The 17,033-nt window shown below is 39.4% G+C and overlaps 1 protein-coding gene and 1 long non-coding RNA gene across 2 annotated transcripts in view; both read left to right on the forward strand.

Annotated features, from left to right (window-relative positions):
* Positions 1-17,033, forward strand: part of slc9a8 (solute carrier family 9 member 8) — a 63,997-nt gene that overhangs the window by 21,802 nt on the left and 25,162 nt on the right. The window contains exons 3-4 of the mRNA XM_055187348.2: positions 10,804-10,884; positions 13,207-13,265. Of these exons, the coding sequence (XP_055043323.1) occupies positions 10,804-10,884; positions 13,207-13,265 (140 nt within the window). The remainder of the gene's footprint in view (positions 1-10,803; positions 10,885-13,206; positions 13,266-17,033) is intronic.
* LOC129430257 (uncharacterized) lies at positions 13,276-15,986 on the forward strand. Its single transcript, XR_008639476.2, has 2 exons — positions 13,276-15,548; positions 15,806-15,986. It is a non-coding gene; the product is annotated as an uncharacterized lncRNA (long non-coding RNA).

Here is a 17,033-nt window from a genome sequence, read left to right on the forward strand (position 1 = left end):
GCCTACGGCCTCGTGCCTCTGGCCTAATCACAGCCGTGATGATATAGAGCTATATCACACTCCTACTCGAGCGATATTATATGCCTAGATTTTGAATTTACGCCTGACTATTGACTAGGCGTAAGATTTACGCCTGGTCTTAGTTACGACAGTTGCACCGTCCAGGCTTAAGTCTTCTTCTCGCTTTTATGTCGGACTTAGAATGCGGAGTTAAGACCTAGGCGTAAGCCCTGTTGGTGCAACCGGCTCCTGTTGTCTAACGTCATCATCCTATTCCTTTCCCTGTGTGAGATGCTAAAGTCACAGTTACAAAACTAACAAAACGCATGACTGCAAACATGTATTTAAACCTGCTGGTGTCTCTGGAATCCCATGAACCCCTTTAATACAGGATCCTTTAGTGCATAAAGCTGTATTTTTACCCCTCCCCCAAACCAAAACTTGCAAAAATGAAACATTTTCTGTGAGCTCAGAATACAAGAAGACTAATTTCAAACTGTTCTATTCATTGACATGCCATAATACACTGAATAGTAGAGATGAATGTCATTCTGGATTGTTGGTGAATAGCCACTATGTTCAAACAAAACTGTAATACAATGGGTGATGCCTGTCTCCTGAAATTGAAACACCCATTCGCTGTACCTGCCTGGTATACAGTACTAGCCCATTTCACGATTTGGTTAATAGAGTTCCAGTTCTTTATAGATACATTACCATACCAGTACACCAAAGTAAATGACAGTACTGATTCAATGTAAGCACGATAAAACAAAATAAACAGTTTTTTTAACAGTCAAATTTTCTGTCGTTGATTCCCTTTTTTACACACAGCTTTACCGTTTGCTTAGGGACAAGTCAAAGTAGCACTAAACCACACCTTTAAACTAATTTTATCAATTGGGCTCCAATTTGCCAGCATCTGACAGAGCTTTCATTAAAGTAATTATGTTTTCACTTACATTTTCTCCAGCACTGTGAATGTTTAATAGGTGTTTTCAAAAAAGACACAAGAAACTAGATTTATTTGTGTATTGTCAGCTTATGCACATTGTGTTTGTCTATTGTTGTGACCTAGATGAGGATCAGATCACATTTTATGGCAAATCACTGTAGAAAACGAGTTTATTCATAGGGGTTTACATACCTGCCACTGTAAGTGTTAATAAAAAGATTAAAATTAAAATACAAATAACATTTTATATATATTATGAAACAGGAATAGAACATTACTGTGCAAAAGTCTTATGGCACCACAACCAGCTTTGTTGTTTTAGCGCAGTTTTAATGTCCATCCATATATATTTTTCACTCTTTTTATTAAGATACAAAAATAAAATATTCAATTCAATTCAATTTTATTTATATAGTGCTTTTCACAATACTTAATTGTTTCAAAGCAGCTTTACATTAATAGAAGCAGTAAAAGCACAGAAAAACGATAGATAGCACAACATAATACACGATAGCATAAGCAGTCAAATTTGCTGCGGCTATGACTTGAAATTATAAGCGAGCGTATTACTAATGTAACGTCTAGAAGAGGAAGCTAAGTTAAGCCCAAGAAGGCTGCCTCCCCGGGGTAAAAAACCCCCTAGGAGAAAAAAACCCCGGGCTGTTTAGCCGAGGAAATAAAAAAAGTCCTAGGACGGAAAAAACCCTTGGGAGATATATATGTATATACACACATATAAACAAATAAGGAGATTAAGCGGAGATTAAGCGGGTTCTGTCGGTGATCGTTGGTCAGGCATCAGCTGGGCATCACGTTGAAGGACGACCAGTAGATCAGAGGTGTGCCGACTTTCACATCTACCGGAACTGGGTCTGTTTGTCCCATTGTCCTCGGGGTCGAGGACGAGACAGGGAGAGAAAAACAAATCATATTAGCGTAGGGGCCATTCACATTCAATGCAAGTGTCACACAGTGATGTGGTTTAATCAGCTTAGTTTCAGACAGACCAACTATTGCGGCATAATTATATTATCCACAGTTGAGGATTTTGCAAATTGGGGGCCCACTGCGACGGTATATATGGTAACTAAGGGTCACCTTCCGGTCTTGAAGAGAAAATGAAACCTGTCAACCCGTTTGACTAAGGCCTGTAACCCCACTGTCGTCGTTAATGCAGGTTCAGTGGCAAACGGGTCTATATTGCATACTATTTACAAGACACGAGAAAACGCCAACATCGACCTGACCATACGTGCCAACCCGTTTGACTAAGGCTGGAGGCCCCACTGTCGTCATTAATGCAGGTTCAGTGGCAAATGGGTTTGTATGGCATACTATTCACAAGGCACACGAAACGCCAAAATCCCCACCCGACCATATGTGCCAACCCGTTTGACTAAGGCCGGGAGCCCCACTGTCGTCGTTAATGCAGGTTCAGTGGCAAACGGGTCTGTATGGCATCCTATTCACAAGACACACGAAAGTTCCAAAATCGCAACCCGACCATACGATAAGATAAGGTTTTTATTTATTTATTTGGTTGGTCTGTGTTATGACCGTGAGTGCTTTGTTCCGTACAAGTAACTATTTCGAGTTAAGTACCTTTACTAGACAAATTATGCGAATGCTTTGTTGAAGAGAAAAGTTTTAAGTCTAGATTTAAAATTATCGACTGTGTCTGATTCTCGGACATCGGTTGGTAAATCATTCTAGAGCTTAGGGGCTAAGTAGGAAAAGGATCTTCCACTTTTAGACACTTTTGATAGTCTAGGGATAATCAAGAGACCAGAATTTTGCGACCGTAGTGTGCGTGATGGATTGTATTCTGATAGTAATTCTCTAAGATATGAGGGTGCTAGGCCATTTAAAGCTTTGCAGGTGATTAATGATATTTTAAATTGTATGCGATATTTAACTGGTAGCCAGTGTAAAGATGCCAGAATTGGGCTTATGTGGTCATACTTTTTAGCAGGGTCCGAAATTAACTTTTTGGCTCACCCGCCACGGGGACTGGTAGATGAAAAAATCCACCAGCCAAGCATATTTTTTTTACCGGCCAGAATAATAAACAGCCTTTTTTTGTCATATGTACATTCATTTCATTTGCTGTATTCATGGCAGCCCTGGTAGCCCTTCGGGCAGGCACTCTTCAGTTTTTGGAAGCCCGAAATGAATGCAAGTAGCTCGAATAAAAAATACATTACTTTTAATGTAGAATATTAAGACAAAACATCTATCAAAACACAAATAACACACATCAATTTTCAGTACATATCAATCATCAGTACAAACTTTTCTTCTAACCGAAGTGAAATATCTATAAACTTCAGATTCTGAATCTGAAATATTAACTGAAGTCACAGATAAGAAAATACCACTTGACTTTGTGGGCATAGCACAGGCTTATTCAATTAGTTTTACCACAGGCCAAATTTTGCCAATACAAAGCCAATAGGGCCTCTAACCACAATGTTTAATCTGCTATTCTTATTGTTGTTTTGATGCTGTTGTCTGGATTTCCATATAAACCAACTATTCCTGCTCATCCCCACACCAGATATACTCACCATTTAAAAGTGGTTTAGTGGGTCACAAAACTCACAGTTTGAATCATCCATTTACAGATAATTTTTTCGATCAGAAAAACCGGGGCTACTGTTGCTTTAAGAGAGATTCTGCACAGAGTCACTCTCTTTACTGCCCGTACAATCTATACTTTAAAGCTTGCTGCGAGAGATTTAATTTTCTTACGTGAGGATAGTAATGACTGACAGGACGAAGTTGGAGGATTTGCTCAACAAATCCATGAGAAATCATCACGGATTGCTTCCTGTACTGCGTCTTTTCGCGCGATCGCGAAAGTGAAAGTAAAACTCGAGCGCGCGCTCAAACGTAATTTAAATACCCAAATTTGCCTGAATTTTATACGCCATTATTACCCATCCAAATCTGTAAAAGAATGCATAAGCATTTAAATATATTTTTTCCTCCCTATAAGTCAAGATAGCCCGACGGACAGGGCAGGGATGCATTTTGATAGCTAATATGCAGCAGATAGCTGCAGACCGCAAGTTACCTACAGTACTAGCTAGCAACAGACCGTCTCTAGTGCGAGACTTGGAGCGTAGAGACGTTCTGTGGCTAGCTCACCTCGTTCCTAGATTAGTTACTGGCAAACACATTATATTGCATTAATATTTTGGTATGAAAATCACCCGCCAGTGTGGCGGGTAGCCTTTTGAATTTAGTCGCCAAACGGAAAATCTACCCGCATTTGGCGCTTGGCGGGTGTTAATTTCGGACCCTGCTTTTTAGATCGAGTAAGTACCCTTGCAGAAGCGTTTTGAACTAGCTGAAGCTTGTTTACTTGATTTGCATGGCATTCCCCGAGTAGCGAGTTACGATAGTCTATTCTAGAGGTCATAAAAGCATGGATAAGCTTCTCTGCGTCAGATGTAGACAGTATATGGCGTATTTTCGAGATATTTCTAAGATGGAAGAATGCTGTGCGGCAGACGTTGGCGATATGACTATCGAAGGATAAGTTGCTGTCGAACATCACACCTAAGTTCCTAAACATGGAAGATGGCACCACAGTGCAGCCATCTATGTGCAACTTGTAATCTGACATATTATGTTTGTAGCGATTCGGTTCAATAATAAGTATCTCTGTCTTATTGGAGTTGAGCTTAAGAAAGTTATGTGCCATCCAGCCACTAACATCGCTAATGCAGTCTGTTAGCTTAGAAAACGTGTGTGTTTCACTGGGATGTGAGGAGATGTAAAGCTGGGTATCATCCGCATAGCACTGAAAACTTATGTTATGTTTCCTGATAATGTCTCCTAGGGGTAACGTATATAACGAGAACAGGATAGGACCTAAAACCGATCCCTGCGGTACACCGTATTTAACCAGGGAGTGATATGACTCTTCCTCAATTACATAAAGTGATAGCGATTGGTTAGATACGACCTAAACCAGGCCAGCGCCTGACCACTGATACCAACATAGTTTTCTAGTCTATTGAGTAAGATTGTGTGATCTATCTTTTCATATGTACCATTATTTGTCAAGAATGTGCGTAACTGGCGTGCCACTACCGTTTCTAATATTTTCGAAAGAAATGGGAGATTTGAGATTGGTCTAAAGTTATTAAGCTCTCCCTGATCAAGCTGTGGTTTTTTAATCAGCGGTTTAATAACTGCTAGTTTGAAAGCTGTTGGAACGTATCCTATTTCTAGCGATGAGTTAAAGATATTTAGAACCGGGGTTGACACTACAGGGAATACCTCTTTAAGTAGTTTTGTGGGAACGGGGTCTAATATACAGGACGATGATATGGATGATGTAACTAGTCTAGAGAGCTCATCTATTGTAGTAGGATTAAATGAATCAAGATGTTCGTATGGTAGTCTAGTGTTAAGTGAACTATTTGGTAGAGTGGTGGCTGCCTGGGTAGCTACGATGTTTTCCCTAATAGCTGTAATTTTGTTAGAAAAGAAGTTCATGAAGTCATTACTATTGTGTTGAAGTTTACTATTGGTTTCTGTTTGTTCTTTGTTTCTAGTCAGTTTTGCAACTGTGCTAAAGAGGAAACGAGGGTTATTATGATTCTCGTTTATAAGCTTGCTAAGATAGGTAGATCTGGCGGTTTTAATAGCCTGTCTGTAGTGTTTAACACTCTCTTTCCATGCTGCACGCCATACCTCTAACTTAATGCTTCTATAATTTCTTTCCATTTTCCTAGTTGCCTTTTTGAGGGCTGCGGTGTGATGGTCATAACATGGAGCTGGCGTTTTTTCTTTGATTCTCTTTTTTCGAATGGGAGCAACGGCATCCAATGTGTTAGAACAGACATTGTTTAGATTTTCTATTACAATATCTAGATCGTCACAGTTATCTGCTACATGTTTAATTTGGGACAGGTCTGGAAGAGTGCTAATAAAGCTATCTTTAGTGGTGGAAATTATTGTTCTGGCTAATCTGTAGCATGTTGTGGATTGAGTGATCCTATCTAGAAGTACAGTGTATGACACAAGGTAATGGTCAGAAACTGCATCACTCTGAGGCAGGGCTAGTCAACTGGCGGCCCGCGGGCAAACTGCGGCCCGCCAATCATCTTTATCCGGCCCGGCGGTCACCTTTGGCGCTTCTCAATCGGAAGGCTGCATGCAGCCTCCCGAGCTCGCATATGCAAACTGCCTATGTCATCAAGTTTAAGTTAACTGAGCATTACATTCACAAATCATAAGCATATTACAACAATTTACGATTAACTAAGAATAATAGTCAACTTTATAATTGTTAAAATTCTGAAATAAGACTTAATGACGTATGCAGCCTGGAAATGCGACCTCCGGAGGCTGCAGCCTTCGGATTGAGAAACGACTATTATAGTCTGATTTAAATTCAGCGTGGTTACTTTTACCTTTCCACTGTACATGATAAATGACAGCCGAAACCACGGAAAGTGAGTCAGAAAGGGGCTGCCAAGCATCTGTGGGTGCTTTATTATTTGATCCAATTCGCGCTTTGGATGCGTTAAAGAAAATAAACTTTTGCGGCTTCACCGCATGTGACGCGGCGACCGGAAGTGATGTATTTCAGTGTCAAAACAGTGTGTGCAAGGTGAAAAGTATTAATCATTTTTTGTTTAACTTTATCAGTAACACTTGAATACTTTAAAAACGATTGATTACTGGTAAGTAAATTATTAAGTATAAATATATTTGTAGATTAAAGGTTCTCTCACATGACAGAATTACGATTAAACTACTATTTCATTACTACTGCCACTAGGGGTCGAACTCCCGACAGTTATATCTGTAATGTCCAACGGAAAGGCTGTTTAGCCTATATATCTATAAAATATATTAAAAAAAGAAAACATGTAGTGCAATTTTAGTCATTAGGAGTGGCTATATGTTGTGAATACTTGACATGTAACAATTAATGAAAGTTAAACAGTTTTAAACAAAATATGTTTAAGAGAGTTGATCTTTTACACTTTTACTATTAACATTTGACTCTTACATGTTGCAATTGTTTCTAAATATTAATAAAGAAAATATAAGTTTTCAGTAATTAAAAGGCAACACACTGGATACAAGAAGTGTGCATTTGTTTTGAAAATGCATGCTATTTATTATGTTTTTTTATATACTATAACAAAAGTAAAAAAACAACAACAACAACACACATATATATATGGTCAAAATAAAAAAAATATGGGTAAAAGTTTGGCTGGCCCTCGTCATATTTACAATTTTAAAACCTGGCCCCCGAAGAAGAGTAGTTGAAGACCCCTGCTCTGAGGTGATATTTTGATGTCATTAATATTGAGTCCGAGTGACAGAATTACGTCTAGTGTGTGATTACGAGTATGCGTGGGCCCTGTCACGTTTTGTCTAATATTGAGAGAATTTAGAACATTCATAAACGCACGTCCTAATGCATCTTTTGGGTTATCCACGTGAAAATTAAAATCACCAACGATAAGAGCTTTATCTACAGTGACTACAAGCTCAGACAAGAAATCTGCTATTTCTTTAAGGAAATCTAAATGGTGGCCCGGAGGTCTATAGATTGTAGCTAAGGCAAAAGAGAGCTGTTTGTGGTTACGATCAGTTATTTCCATATTTAACAACATTAGTTCAAATGATTTAAATTTTAGTTCAGATTTTTGGTTTACTTTAAATATTTTGTTGTATATTGTAGCTACACCACCCCCTCTCCCCTTTAATCGAGGTTCGTGTTTATAATAATAGTCTTGTGGGGTGGATTCGTTTAAACTAATGTAATTGTCTGCTTTAAGCCAGGTTTCTGTTAAACAGAGTGCATCTAAGTTTTGGTCTGTAATTATTTCATTGACAATAGGTTCTTTATTGGTAAGCGATCTAATGTTAAGAAGGCCGAATTTTAACATTCGAGGTTCATCTGTTAATGTATTGTTTTCTAATTTTATATTAATCAGATTTGTACCAGATGTGGCAAGCGGTGCTCTGTATTTATTTGTTCAGGGAACAGATACAGTTGAAATGTGTTGATATTCTGGTAAGATTGACTCGAAGTGCTGGGATATAAGTGATCTTGACATATCACGGCAGCTAACAGACGGACGGTTAAGCCGATCAGTCTGTTTCCTGACCTGTACCCTGGATAGTCAGACTGTATTAGAAGTAAAACTATTGGTCAGATTTATCCTGAGACGGATGGAGGCCATCTCTCTTTAGCAGGTCAGGTCTCCCCCGGAAATGCTTCCAATTGTCTATAAACCCTACGTTATGCTGAGGGCACCATTTTGACATCCAGTCGTGAAGAGACAATAATCTACTGTAAGTTTCATCCCCCCGGTAGGCGGGGAGGGGACCAGAGCATATTACATTGTCTGACATTGTTTTAGCAATTTCACATATCTCTTTAATATTATCTTTGGTGATCTCCGAGTGGCGGAGTCTGGTGTCATTCGTGCCGGCGTGAATAACAATTTTAGAAAACTTACGCTTAGCATTAGCCAGCACTTTAAGTTTTGATCTAATGTCTGAAAGACCTGGCTCCCGGTATACAATCGACTATGGTGGCTGGTGCCTCAATGTTTGCGTTCCTAAGTATAGAATCTCCAATAACCAAGGCACTTTTAACAGACGTCTCAGTCGGTGTATTGCTTAGAATATCGAACCTGTTAGAAATGACCAGGGGGGTCTTGGGCGGGCACCGGATACGACTGTGCCGCCTGACAGTCACCCAGTTAGTCGGCCGCCTTGACTCAGATGCCGGAACCGAGCTATGTGTATTACGTTTAACACTAGGCGCACCCGAAACAGTGTTTGTAGCATTAGCGGTATTAGCATTTGTAGCATTAGCGGTATTAGCGTTTGTAGCATTAGCGGTATTACTGTCATCAACTAGCGTTCGGATGAGCGTTTCTAGTTCTGCAATCTTCTCCGTCAGCCTTACTACTTCAATACACTTAGCACAAGTAAACCCCTCGATGCTGATGGAAGAAGCTAAACTGTACATGTGGCAAGTAATGCAGGTTACAATAACAAGCGGAGTCTTACCGCTTTCATGTTGGGTGATGGCGTCTTCGGTCACCTGGACGCGGTCCGTGAAGCTACATCGCGAGGGAAGCTCGCTCGCAGATCGCCTGCGGACGTCTGTAGCCAGGGTGATGTGAGGCATGCTGAATCTGCGAAGGCCGGGCAGCAGCTCCTCCACGGCTTCCCGATCACTTTCATTCTGGGTGATGGTGTCTCCGTTTCCTCAAGCGTGGTCCGTGAAGCTGCACCGCGTAGGGTGTTCGCTTTTTGCACGCCTCGGTCGCTTGTGGACGTCTGGAGCCTGGGTGAACTGGGCGCTGTAAGTCGCGTAGGATCTGCGATAACCGGGTATCAACTGCTCCACAGCTTCCCGCTCAGGTGAGAACAGGTCTGAAAAGCATACATTGGATGAGTCTGCCATTAGATCGGCAAATGGTAACTAAATCCGGCACCGTTTGTTGATGCTAGCGGGCTATATGCTAACACTGGGTGTTTATTAGTGATAAATCGTTTCATGTGGTAGTACTGCTCAATAGTCGTCACGGTAAAGTATTCTTGAGATAAACTAATATGTTATATTATATAAATAGGAACAAGGTAGTCAGAAAATAGGATTTGAATGATGAACTCGACGGAGCTCTGATGCACGATGCTCAAAATACTGGAGATATGTACACAAACCCTTTAGCTTGACCTCTCTTAGCATTAAACACATCTTGAGCTTTTATAAGGTGACTAAAGTCCCGAAGTCATTTGATTAGGATTAGAAATTAGGATTTAATTTAAGTTTGAGATCCTGCAGTTGCCTGCTATTGGAAGGGAGTTTTTTACTCTATATACTTGACACTTCATCTTATAATTTTATACTGTTTTTAATACTACATACAAATTCCTGTATTTTTTGGTTGTATTATAATAAAGATACTGAGAAATAGTTATATTTGATCACTATACCATTGCAAAAACAACAACGCTAATAGTGGCACACAGTGGCCTAAGACCACACACACACACACACACACACACACACACACACACACACACACACACACACACACACACACACACACACACACAAACACACACATTCTTGTTTACATGTTTTATGGGGACATTCCATAGACGTAATGCATTTTATACTGTACAAACTGTATATTCTATTCCCCTTACCTACCCCATTCCCTAACCCCAACCATCACCGAAACCCTTCTACTAGTTCACATTTTCAAGAAACATCATTTTGTTTGATTTATAAGCTTGTTTCCTCATGGGGACATCAAAATGTCCCCACAAGGTCACAAAAATACTGGTATTCCTATCTTTGTGGGGACAATTGGTTTATTGTTACAAAGCAGCTTCACATGGAATAGAAACAAAGAAAATGTAGAAAATCAAGAAACAAGCATGGCAATTTTTGAATATAGTTTAAAATGGAGTACAAGGAGGTATTATTTTTTATAGAATAATGTAATAAATAATACTAAAACAAAGTAGTGAAATTGTTAAGATTGTAATTGGACCATAATAAAGAAAGCAGTATGTGTCCAGTGGGCATTGTTTTCCAAACCCACATGTGGCACTGGCATCTTTATGCTTTGGCCAGTAATCACTGTATAAAACTTCATTTTATTAGTATAGTTTTTACATTTTTTATGTTTAGTTTAGGTTAGTGTAGTTTAACACTCAGTCAACAAATCCCAAAAAAGCAGTAGGTGCTATATTATTACAGTTAGCCTTGTTTTAAGCAAACAAGCTGTTAAGGGTTGTTTTATTGATATCAATTTTATTATAATGTTTTTCTTTTTCAGGTATATGTATTATTTTGGTTCACCTGCTGATCAAATTTAAGCTGCACTTTTTGCCTGAGAGTGTAGCTGTGGTTTCTCTGGGTAAGTGACTATTTTCTTTTAAAAACTTTTTTCCATTTGGTGCTGGCTAGAACAAGTGATTCAGTCTTAAAGAGCACCTAATATGTAGCCTGGGTGCCAGCCGATCTTAGCCCCGCCCACCACGATTTGAAATACGGGGAAGATCGGTCTGGGGATTCACCGTTGAGGAGCTACTATGAGAATACCAAAACAGGCCGACGAATCAAATTGTGAGGGCGGGCTTTATACGATGATTGACAGATAAACGACAGTAACGTAATGAACCACGTCACCAAAGAGCGCGTGTGTTGAATGGCTGCCGCTGTAGAGTTCAGATGTGTGGATTCTGACATTGAGTCTGTTCTAAAAGATATCGACAGAGCATTGATTTTAAAAGAGGAACCGAGAAACGCGAGCAGGGCATTTGTTGATTATTTTGCCGTCCTTCCTATGGGATTCGGCAAAGGTTGGTCGCAACTGAAATGGGCAACCTTATCATGGCGATGCAACTCTGCGTGCACGACGAGATGGATATAATTAGCGGTCGTTGCCAGCTTCTTTTCGGAAGCCCGGAGTCGTGGTTGCTGAATAAGTGGAGGGACATGCTAGGCTCCAATATTTTCAAGCCAACGTAGGGTATCGTCGTGGATGAAGTTCACCTAACGTACAAATGGTAAGAGATAGTCATACTCTATGACTTAGTAAATACTTCATGTTGTGATATAAACGAAATGTTGTAAACATAGTAGGTGTTGATGTACATTCGCTAACTCAGACTTAGTATAATCACAATGTTAGTATCATTGTAGCGAAATAACTAGCAGTTCGGTCAGGCTGCAAAAACGTAATTTCAACATACACTCCGTTGCTCTGATTGGTCGTAGGTCTATCCAATTGAGTGCAGAGGCATTTTTCGGTTGAGACACGCCTCATAATTATAGCTCAATGGAGCGGTATCAGACTCAAATTCTGACTAGAATTGAGTATGACAACGTCAGGCTACCTAATATGCTAAATTTAAAGGATCTGCAAAGTTTAAACCTCAAGCTCACGCTAAGGTGTTTTTTGCACTTGCAAATTATAAGATGTGTGATCTTTATCCATTAAAATTTGAACAGGTAAGCAACCCAGCGATTTAAATCATGTGTAAATACTTTATACAGTTTAAATACAATCATCAATACATACTTTATAGCAATAACTGAATAGATCTCTCAACTTTATTTAGAGCACTTTCAACACCACGAGTGGAACCAAATTTAGATTTTTCTCCCTTATTTTATGCCCTTGTGTTTGCTGTCCTGTGTCGGTTTGTTGTACCAATAACTCACAAGTGTGAGTTGAAATTAACACAACAGAACAAGATAGATTTTTGTTTTACACTTGTTTTTAGCAAAAATACATTACTATGACCTTTTTACTATGACCAACAGTTCTATTAAAGCTCTTCTCACACAGCCATTTGCTGAAAATCCTGTGAATGTCACTATTTTTATGTGGTTCCTCCCTGTGCATTTATCATTAGCCCAAACCTCCAGGAGACAATGAATCTCTGCAATGAACCAAGATTGCCCACGACTGCTACTCTCTGCCATGTTTGTTGCCCACAATATAACACCAGGCTCACGACGGAAGCCTAATGGCTCAAACATGTGGAAAGCTTCCTGTAATTGATTTTGCGCATGGTTGAGCAGCTTTCACACAACAGATGGCCCGCACCCGAGTTTGGTCTCGGAGCGGACGTTTAGTGTGCACCAGAGTGCGGCTGTTGTGTTCACAATGACCCAAACGAACTGTACTCGAAAGCTCTTTTGTGCCGACCTAAACAATGCCACTGTGAAAACACCCGTAAACTGTTGAGGATAAAAATAATTTCACCAGTTCAAACACTATATGAAAATTAATTAAATCAAATTATAATAATTATAATTTTCAACATAATGCAACAGTATTAGCAGCGGAACTCCTGACATTTAAACATGATTTACCTTTATTTTGAAAAACTCTGAGAAGGCAAACTTTAGGATGTGTTAGAGCATGAAATAACTTGTAGATTGATCAGTACTGTAACACATGAAACAAGAAACACAACGTGTTATAAGAAAAAATACAGCTTTAGGAATTTATTTATCATGGTCAAAAACATCTTTCTGGACTGTTTATTGTTTAAATATAAAGACCTGTTTGTGTTCACTCAAGTCTGCATCTGGGTTCTGCCTCGTATTTCATGACAGAACGAACTGACCAAAATAGAATGTGCATATTCAGATAAGCTTCACCAAGATTTCTGCATCTCAATAAAATAATATTAAGATGATAAGTTTGATGGTAACTTTTTTTCAGGTATTTTGATGGGGGCATTTATCAAGATCATTGAGTCTCAGCAATTAGCCAGTTGGAAGGTATGATTCTTTTACCGTAAACATGGCTCTTTAGTGTATCAACAACTTACATTATCATATAAATAATGTTTAACATAAATATTATTTCTTACACAAATCAAATGTTTTGCTTCATAAAGCAGTATTAACCCAATGGAGTAATAGATAAGATAAGTGTATGATAGATATATGTGGTTTTTAGAGCTTTAGCCATTTAGGTTTTATGTAGGGCTCCAGACATCAATTTGAGAGAGGTGGGACCAGGTATCAGTTGGGGCAAGAAATTAAGTGTGATGTGTGTGTCTGCATTCAACCCATCCCAGAGAATAGTGAACACACACACACTTGAAACAGTGGGCAGCTATTCCTAAAGCGCCCGGGTAGCAATTGGGGTTAAGGTGCCTTGCCCAATGGCACCACAGTCGCAACCTGCCGGACGTGAGATTTGATTACAAAAAATTATTACAAATTAATACAGAAAATTTCTAGTTGTTTACAAATAAACACCTGTTTCAGCACCTTTACCATACTCTTAGTCTCCCAAACTTTGGGTGAGGTTTCCTTATTTTATTGTTACACTTTAACATTAAATTCTGTTGTCATATTGATAAACCCATTGTACCACTTGCATTGAAACATTTCATATGATCAGGGGTGCACATAACTGGTGCGCATGCGCGGTTAAAATAAAAAATATAAAAAAAATAATAAAGGCGCTTTTGCGTACCAACGCTGCTGGAATTTTTATGTAGTGCATAATTGGTAAGATAATTATTACAAACGTATTAAAATTAATGTGTTGTTAGATGCAACAGTTACTGGCCCGATTGGCCAATTTAAATATTAAATAAATATAATCAGTTGAGAAATAAAATGCGTGTACTGTATAGACGGTTTCATCGGACGCACATGATACACGTTTGGATCCGAACTTTACTTCCGGTTTCGTTTTTTAATGGTCTGACTAGTTGCTAAACTGATCTCTTGAACAAATGCCTCGTCGAAAATAACAAATTTTTTGGTTTCCTAGGTAATCTATGTGTTGTTTTTTGCTTGTTATATAAATAAACTACGTTTAAAGTACTTTGTTGTTATTTATTATTAGCGGAGTTTACCGGAATTACGTGCGGACTGCGACAGCCGCTTGTTTATGTTGTTACTGCGGAAACTGTCTATATTAGATCAATGCATTTAAAGTGACATACACCAATTTTTTTGTATAAACCGGGTGTGCCTCATAAGCCTTGAAAAGTGAAGCCTCTGGCTCTTTGATCGCCCCCTGGTGGCTGGCTGCAGTACAAGTCATAACCCCGCCCTCTCCATTCAAACGAATGGGACTCTGCTCTAATAAAAAAATTATTTACACTTCCAATAAAAGTTTCCAAAAGATGGTTTTGGTCCTTTCAGGTAGTTGTTATCATGCTGATATATGTTCAAGTGTTCATTATTGTGGTAAGTTTCATTTTAGCTAGTAATTTGATGCTATAGAAATGGGGCGTGTCGTTATGAATGACGTGGTTGAATTGGTCGCGCGAGCGTTTAGACGGAAGTTTGATACCGTGGCTCCGCCTTCCTTCTGCGCATGCCTTGGCTCCAAACTGACGTTTTTACGTAACATGGTGGCGACCGTGGTCGGACATTTTTGGCTTCAATTCATTACAATGGTGGGAGGCGACGTCACGTCATCCATCTTTTTTTTACAATCTATGGTATAAACCTGATGCTGTTTTTAATGTTAATCAAACAACAGGCAAAGAAAATCATAATTTCCTTGTCTTGACTAAATAACATTTGTAGCTTTTATAAGGATTAATCCAGTTTACACAGTAAAGACTATGCAGTATTATCTGATTACTTTATTTAGTTTCTGTACTGTACCTGAAAACTACAGACCAACATCTCCAGGTGCTCCTTTGAGAACCAGGCCAAAAAAGTTATGTGCACCCCTGCATATGATACCAAACAAGACAAGTATCAGATATTTTGTGCATGTAGAATGTAGCATTCCATATACAGTTTGGTCTGAGAGAATGAGGAGAGGGGAAAGGTAGTGTGTGATTCTTCTGTCTCCGCACAGGTGTCTTTGGGGTAGATGTAAATTTCATTAGATCCTCTGTGTTTTAACAAAGGGTGAATGTCTTTGAGGTAGATATGGCCTTAAGAAAATTAACCATGGTTTCCTTTCTGTCGTTCACTCGACGTTGTGTCGATGAGTACCAGTGTCAGCTCGGGTCCTCCAGGGTAACAACTAGCCCGCCGCCTTACTAGGCGTCTCGTTTGCATAGCACCCTCTCCCCTTCTTAGGTAAGTAGGGTCCTATACCAACTTACCCTTCTTTTGAATGGGTTGGTACCTTTTCCATCATTGGCTTTTCCAATATAGACTAAGCGGTCTTTATCTGTTCAGTATTCTCTGAATTATGCCAGTACTGAGATTCATATCTAGTCATTTGTCTCCACTATCTCACATGGATAGTGTTCCCCAGCGGTATACACGCTCTAGTGTCTCCTCCACTTTGTGAGTTCTTGACACATTTTTTGACATGTTATTCTTCCCAATAGGTGAGACCATGGTCTATTCCATACGGGCTCCCCCACTGGGTGAGGTATGGTCTTTGTAGTGCCCCTTTTTTTCTATGAGTTTATTTTTGGCACATTCTCAGTTTACCTCAGTACCCTGCGGCTAAGTCAATGCTATCTGCTTTAAAATGCCCCGCTGGTGTTACTAGTGAGTCGTCTGTTTCTCCTCCTCGAATGAGGACCTCCTTGCACCTTACTGAACAGTTTTGATGTCATTTAGCAACAGTACGGCACATTGTACTTGCCTGTGATTGCTTTTTGAGGTCAAGACATGAGACAGAGTTGTGGCGTTTTACATAGGGACCCCATACTGTTGTCATTGACATAACATCAAGTAAACGACAGAAAGGGAACGTCCCTGTTAACCATGGTTCCCTGATGGAGGGAGCGAGACGTTGTGTCCTCCGTGCCATAACACTGCTCATTCCGCTGAGCCTCATCGAGCTCCTCAGATACAAGCGAATTTATACACACCTTTTATACACATAAGTGCGGGCGGAGACTGTATGCAAATATCATTCACATAATTTCATTGCAATTTCATTGGCATTTTACACACAAGTCAGACCAGATAGGCTCTCAAGAGCACACCCCATACTGTCGTCATCGACGCAACGTCTCGTTCCCTCTATCAGGGAACTGTGGTTACATACGTAACCGAGACGTGTTATTGTGGTATAAAGGTAGTAATCATGTTTTTTTGTGTGTGTGTGTATTTGGTGTACTATCAGCAACACTATGGTTTTACTACACTTCACTACACTTTTTAAAACCATAGTTGTCAAAACCATGGTTTTGTGGTTACCATGGTTTTACTACAGCAAGCATGTTTTTTTGGGTTTAACTGTAGTGTAAAACCATGGTTAATTTTCGTAAGGGTGAGCTTGATGACATCTTTTTAGTTTGTCACCAGAATGTAGTGTCTTTGAAAAATAGTGCCCTCTGAGTTTAGCCATTTGGTGCCAGGATCTAAAATAATCTTTTGTCAGAGTTTGGCACCACCTTACACATTCCTAGTATTTCTATATCTGATGTTACCATTAAAATGGATATTTACACATCACTCTTGGGGGCACCCTGGATACTGTGTTTTTCAATACAAGTGGTAGCAAAGAAGTGTAGGTGGGACTCTCATTTATTTAGAAGAGATCTGTTCCATTTTAGGAAGTTTAACAGTTTTGCTATGTGATCACATGCAATGTTCACAAAA

Source organism: Misgurnus anguillicaudatus, chromosome 13, assembly GCF_027580225.2.
Source record: "Misgurnus anguillicaudatus chromosome 13, ASM2758022v2, whole genome shotgun sequence".
Taxonomy (NCBI): domain Eukaryota; kingdom Metazoa; phylum Chordata; class Actinopteri; order Cypriniformes; family Cobitidae; genus Misgurnus; species Misgurnus anguillicaudatus.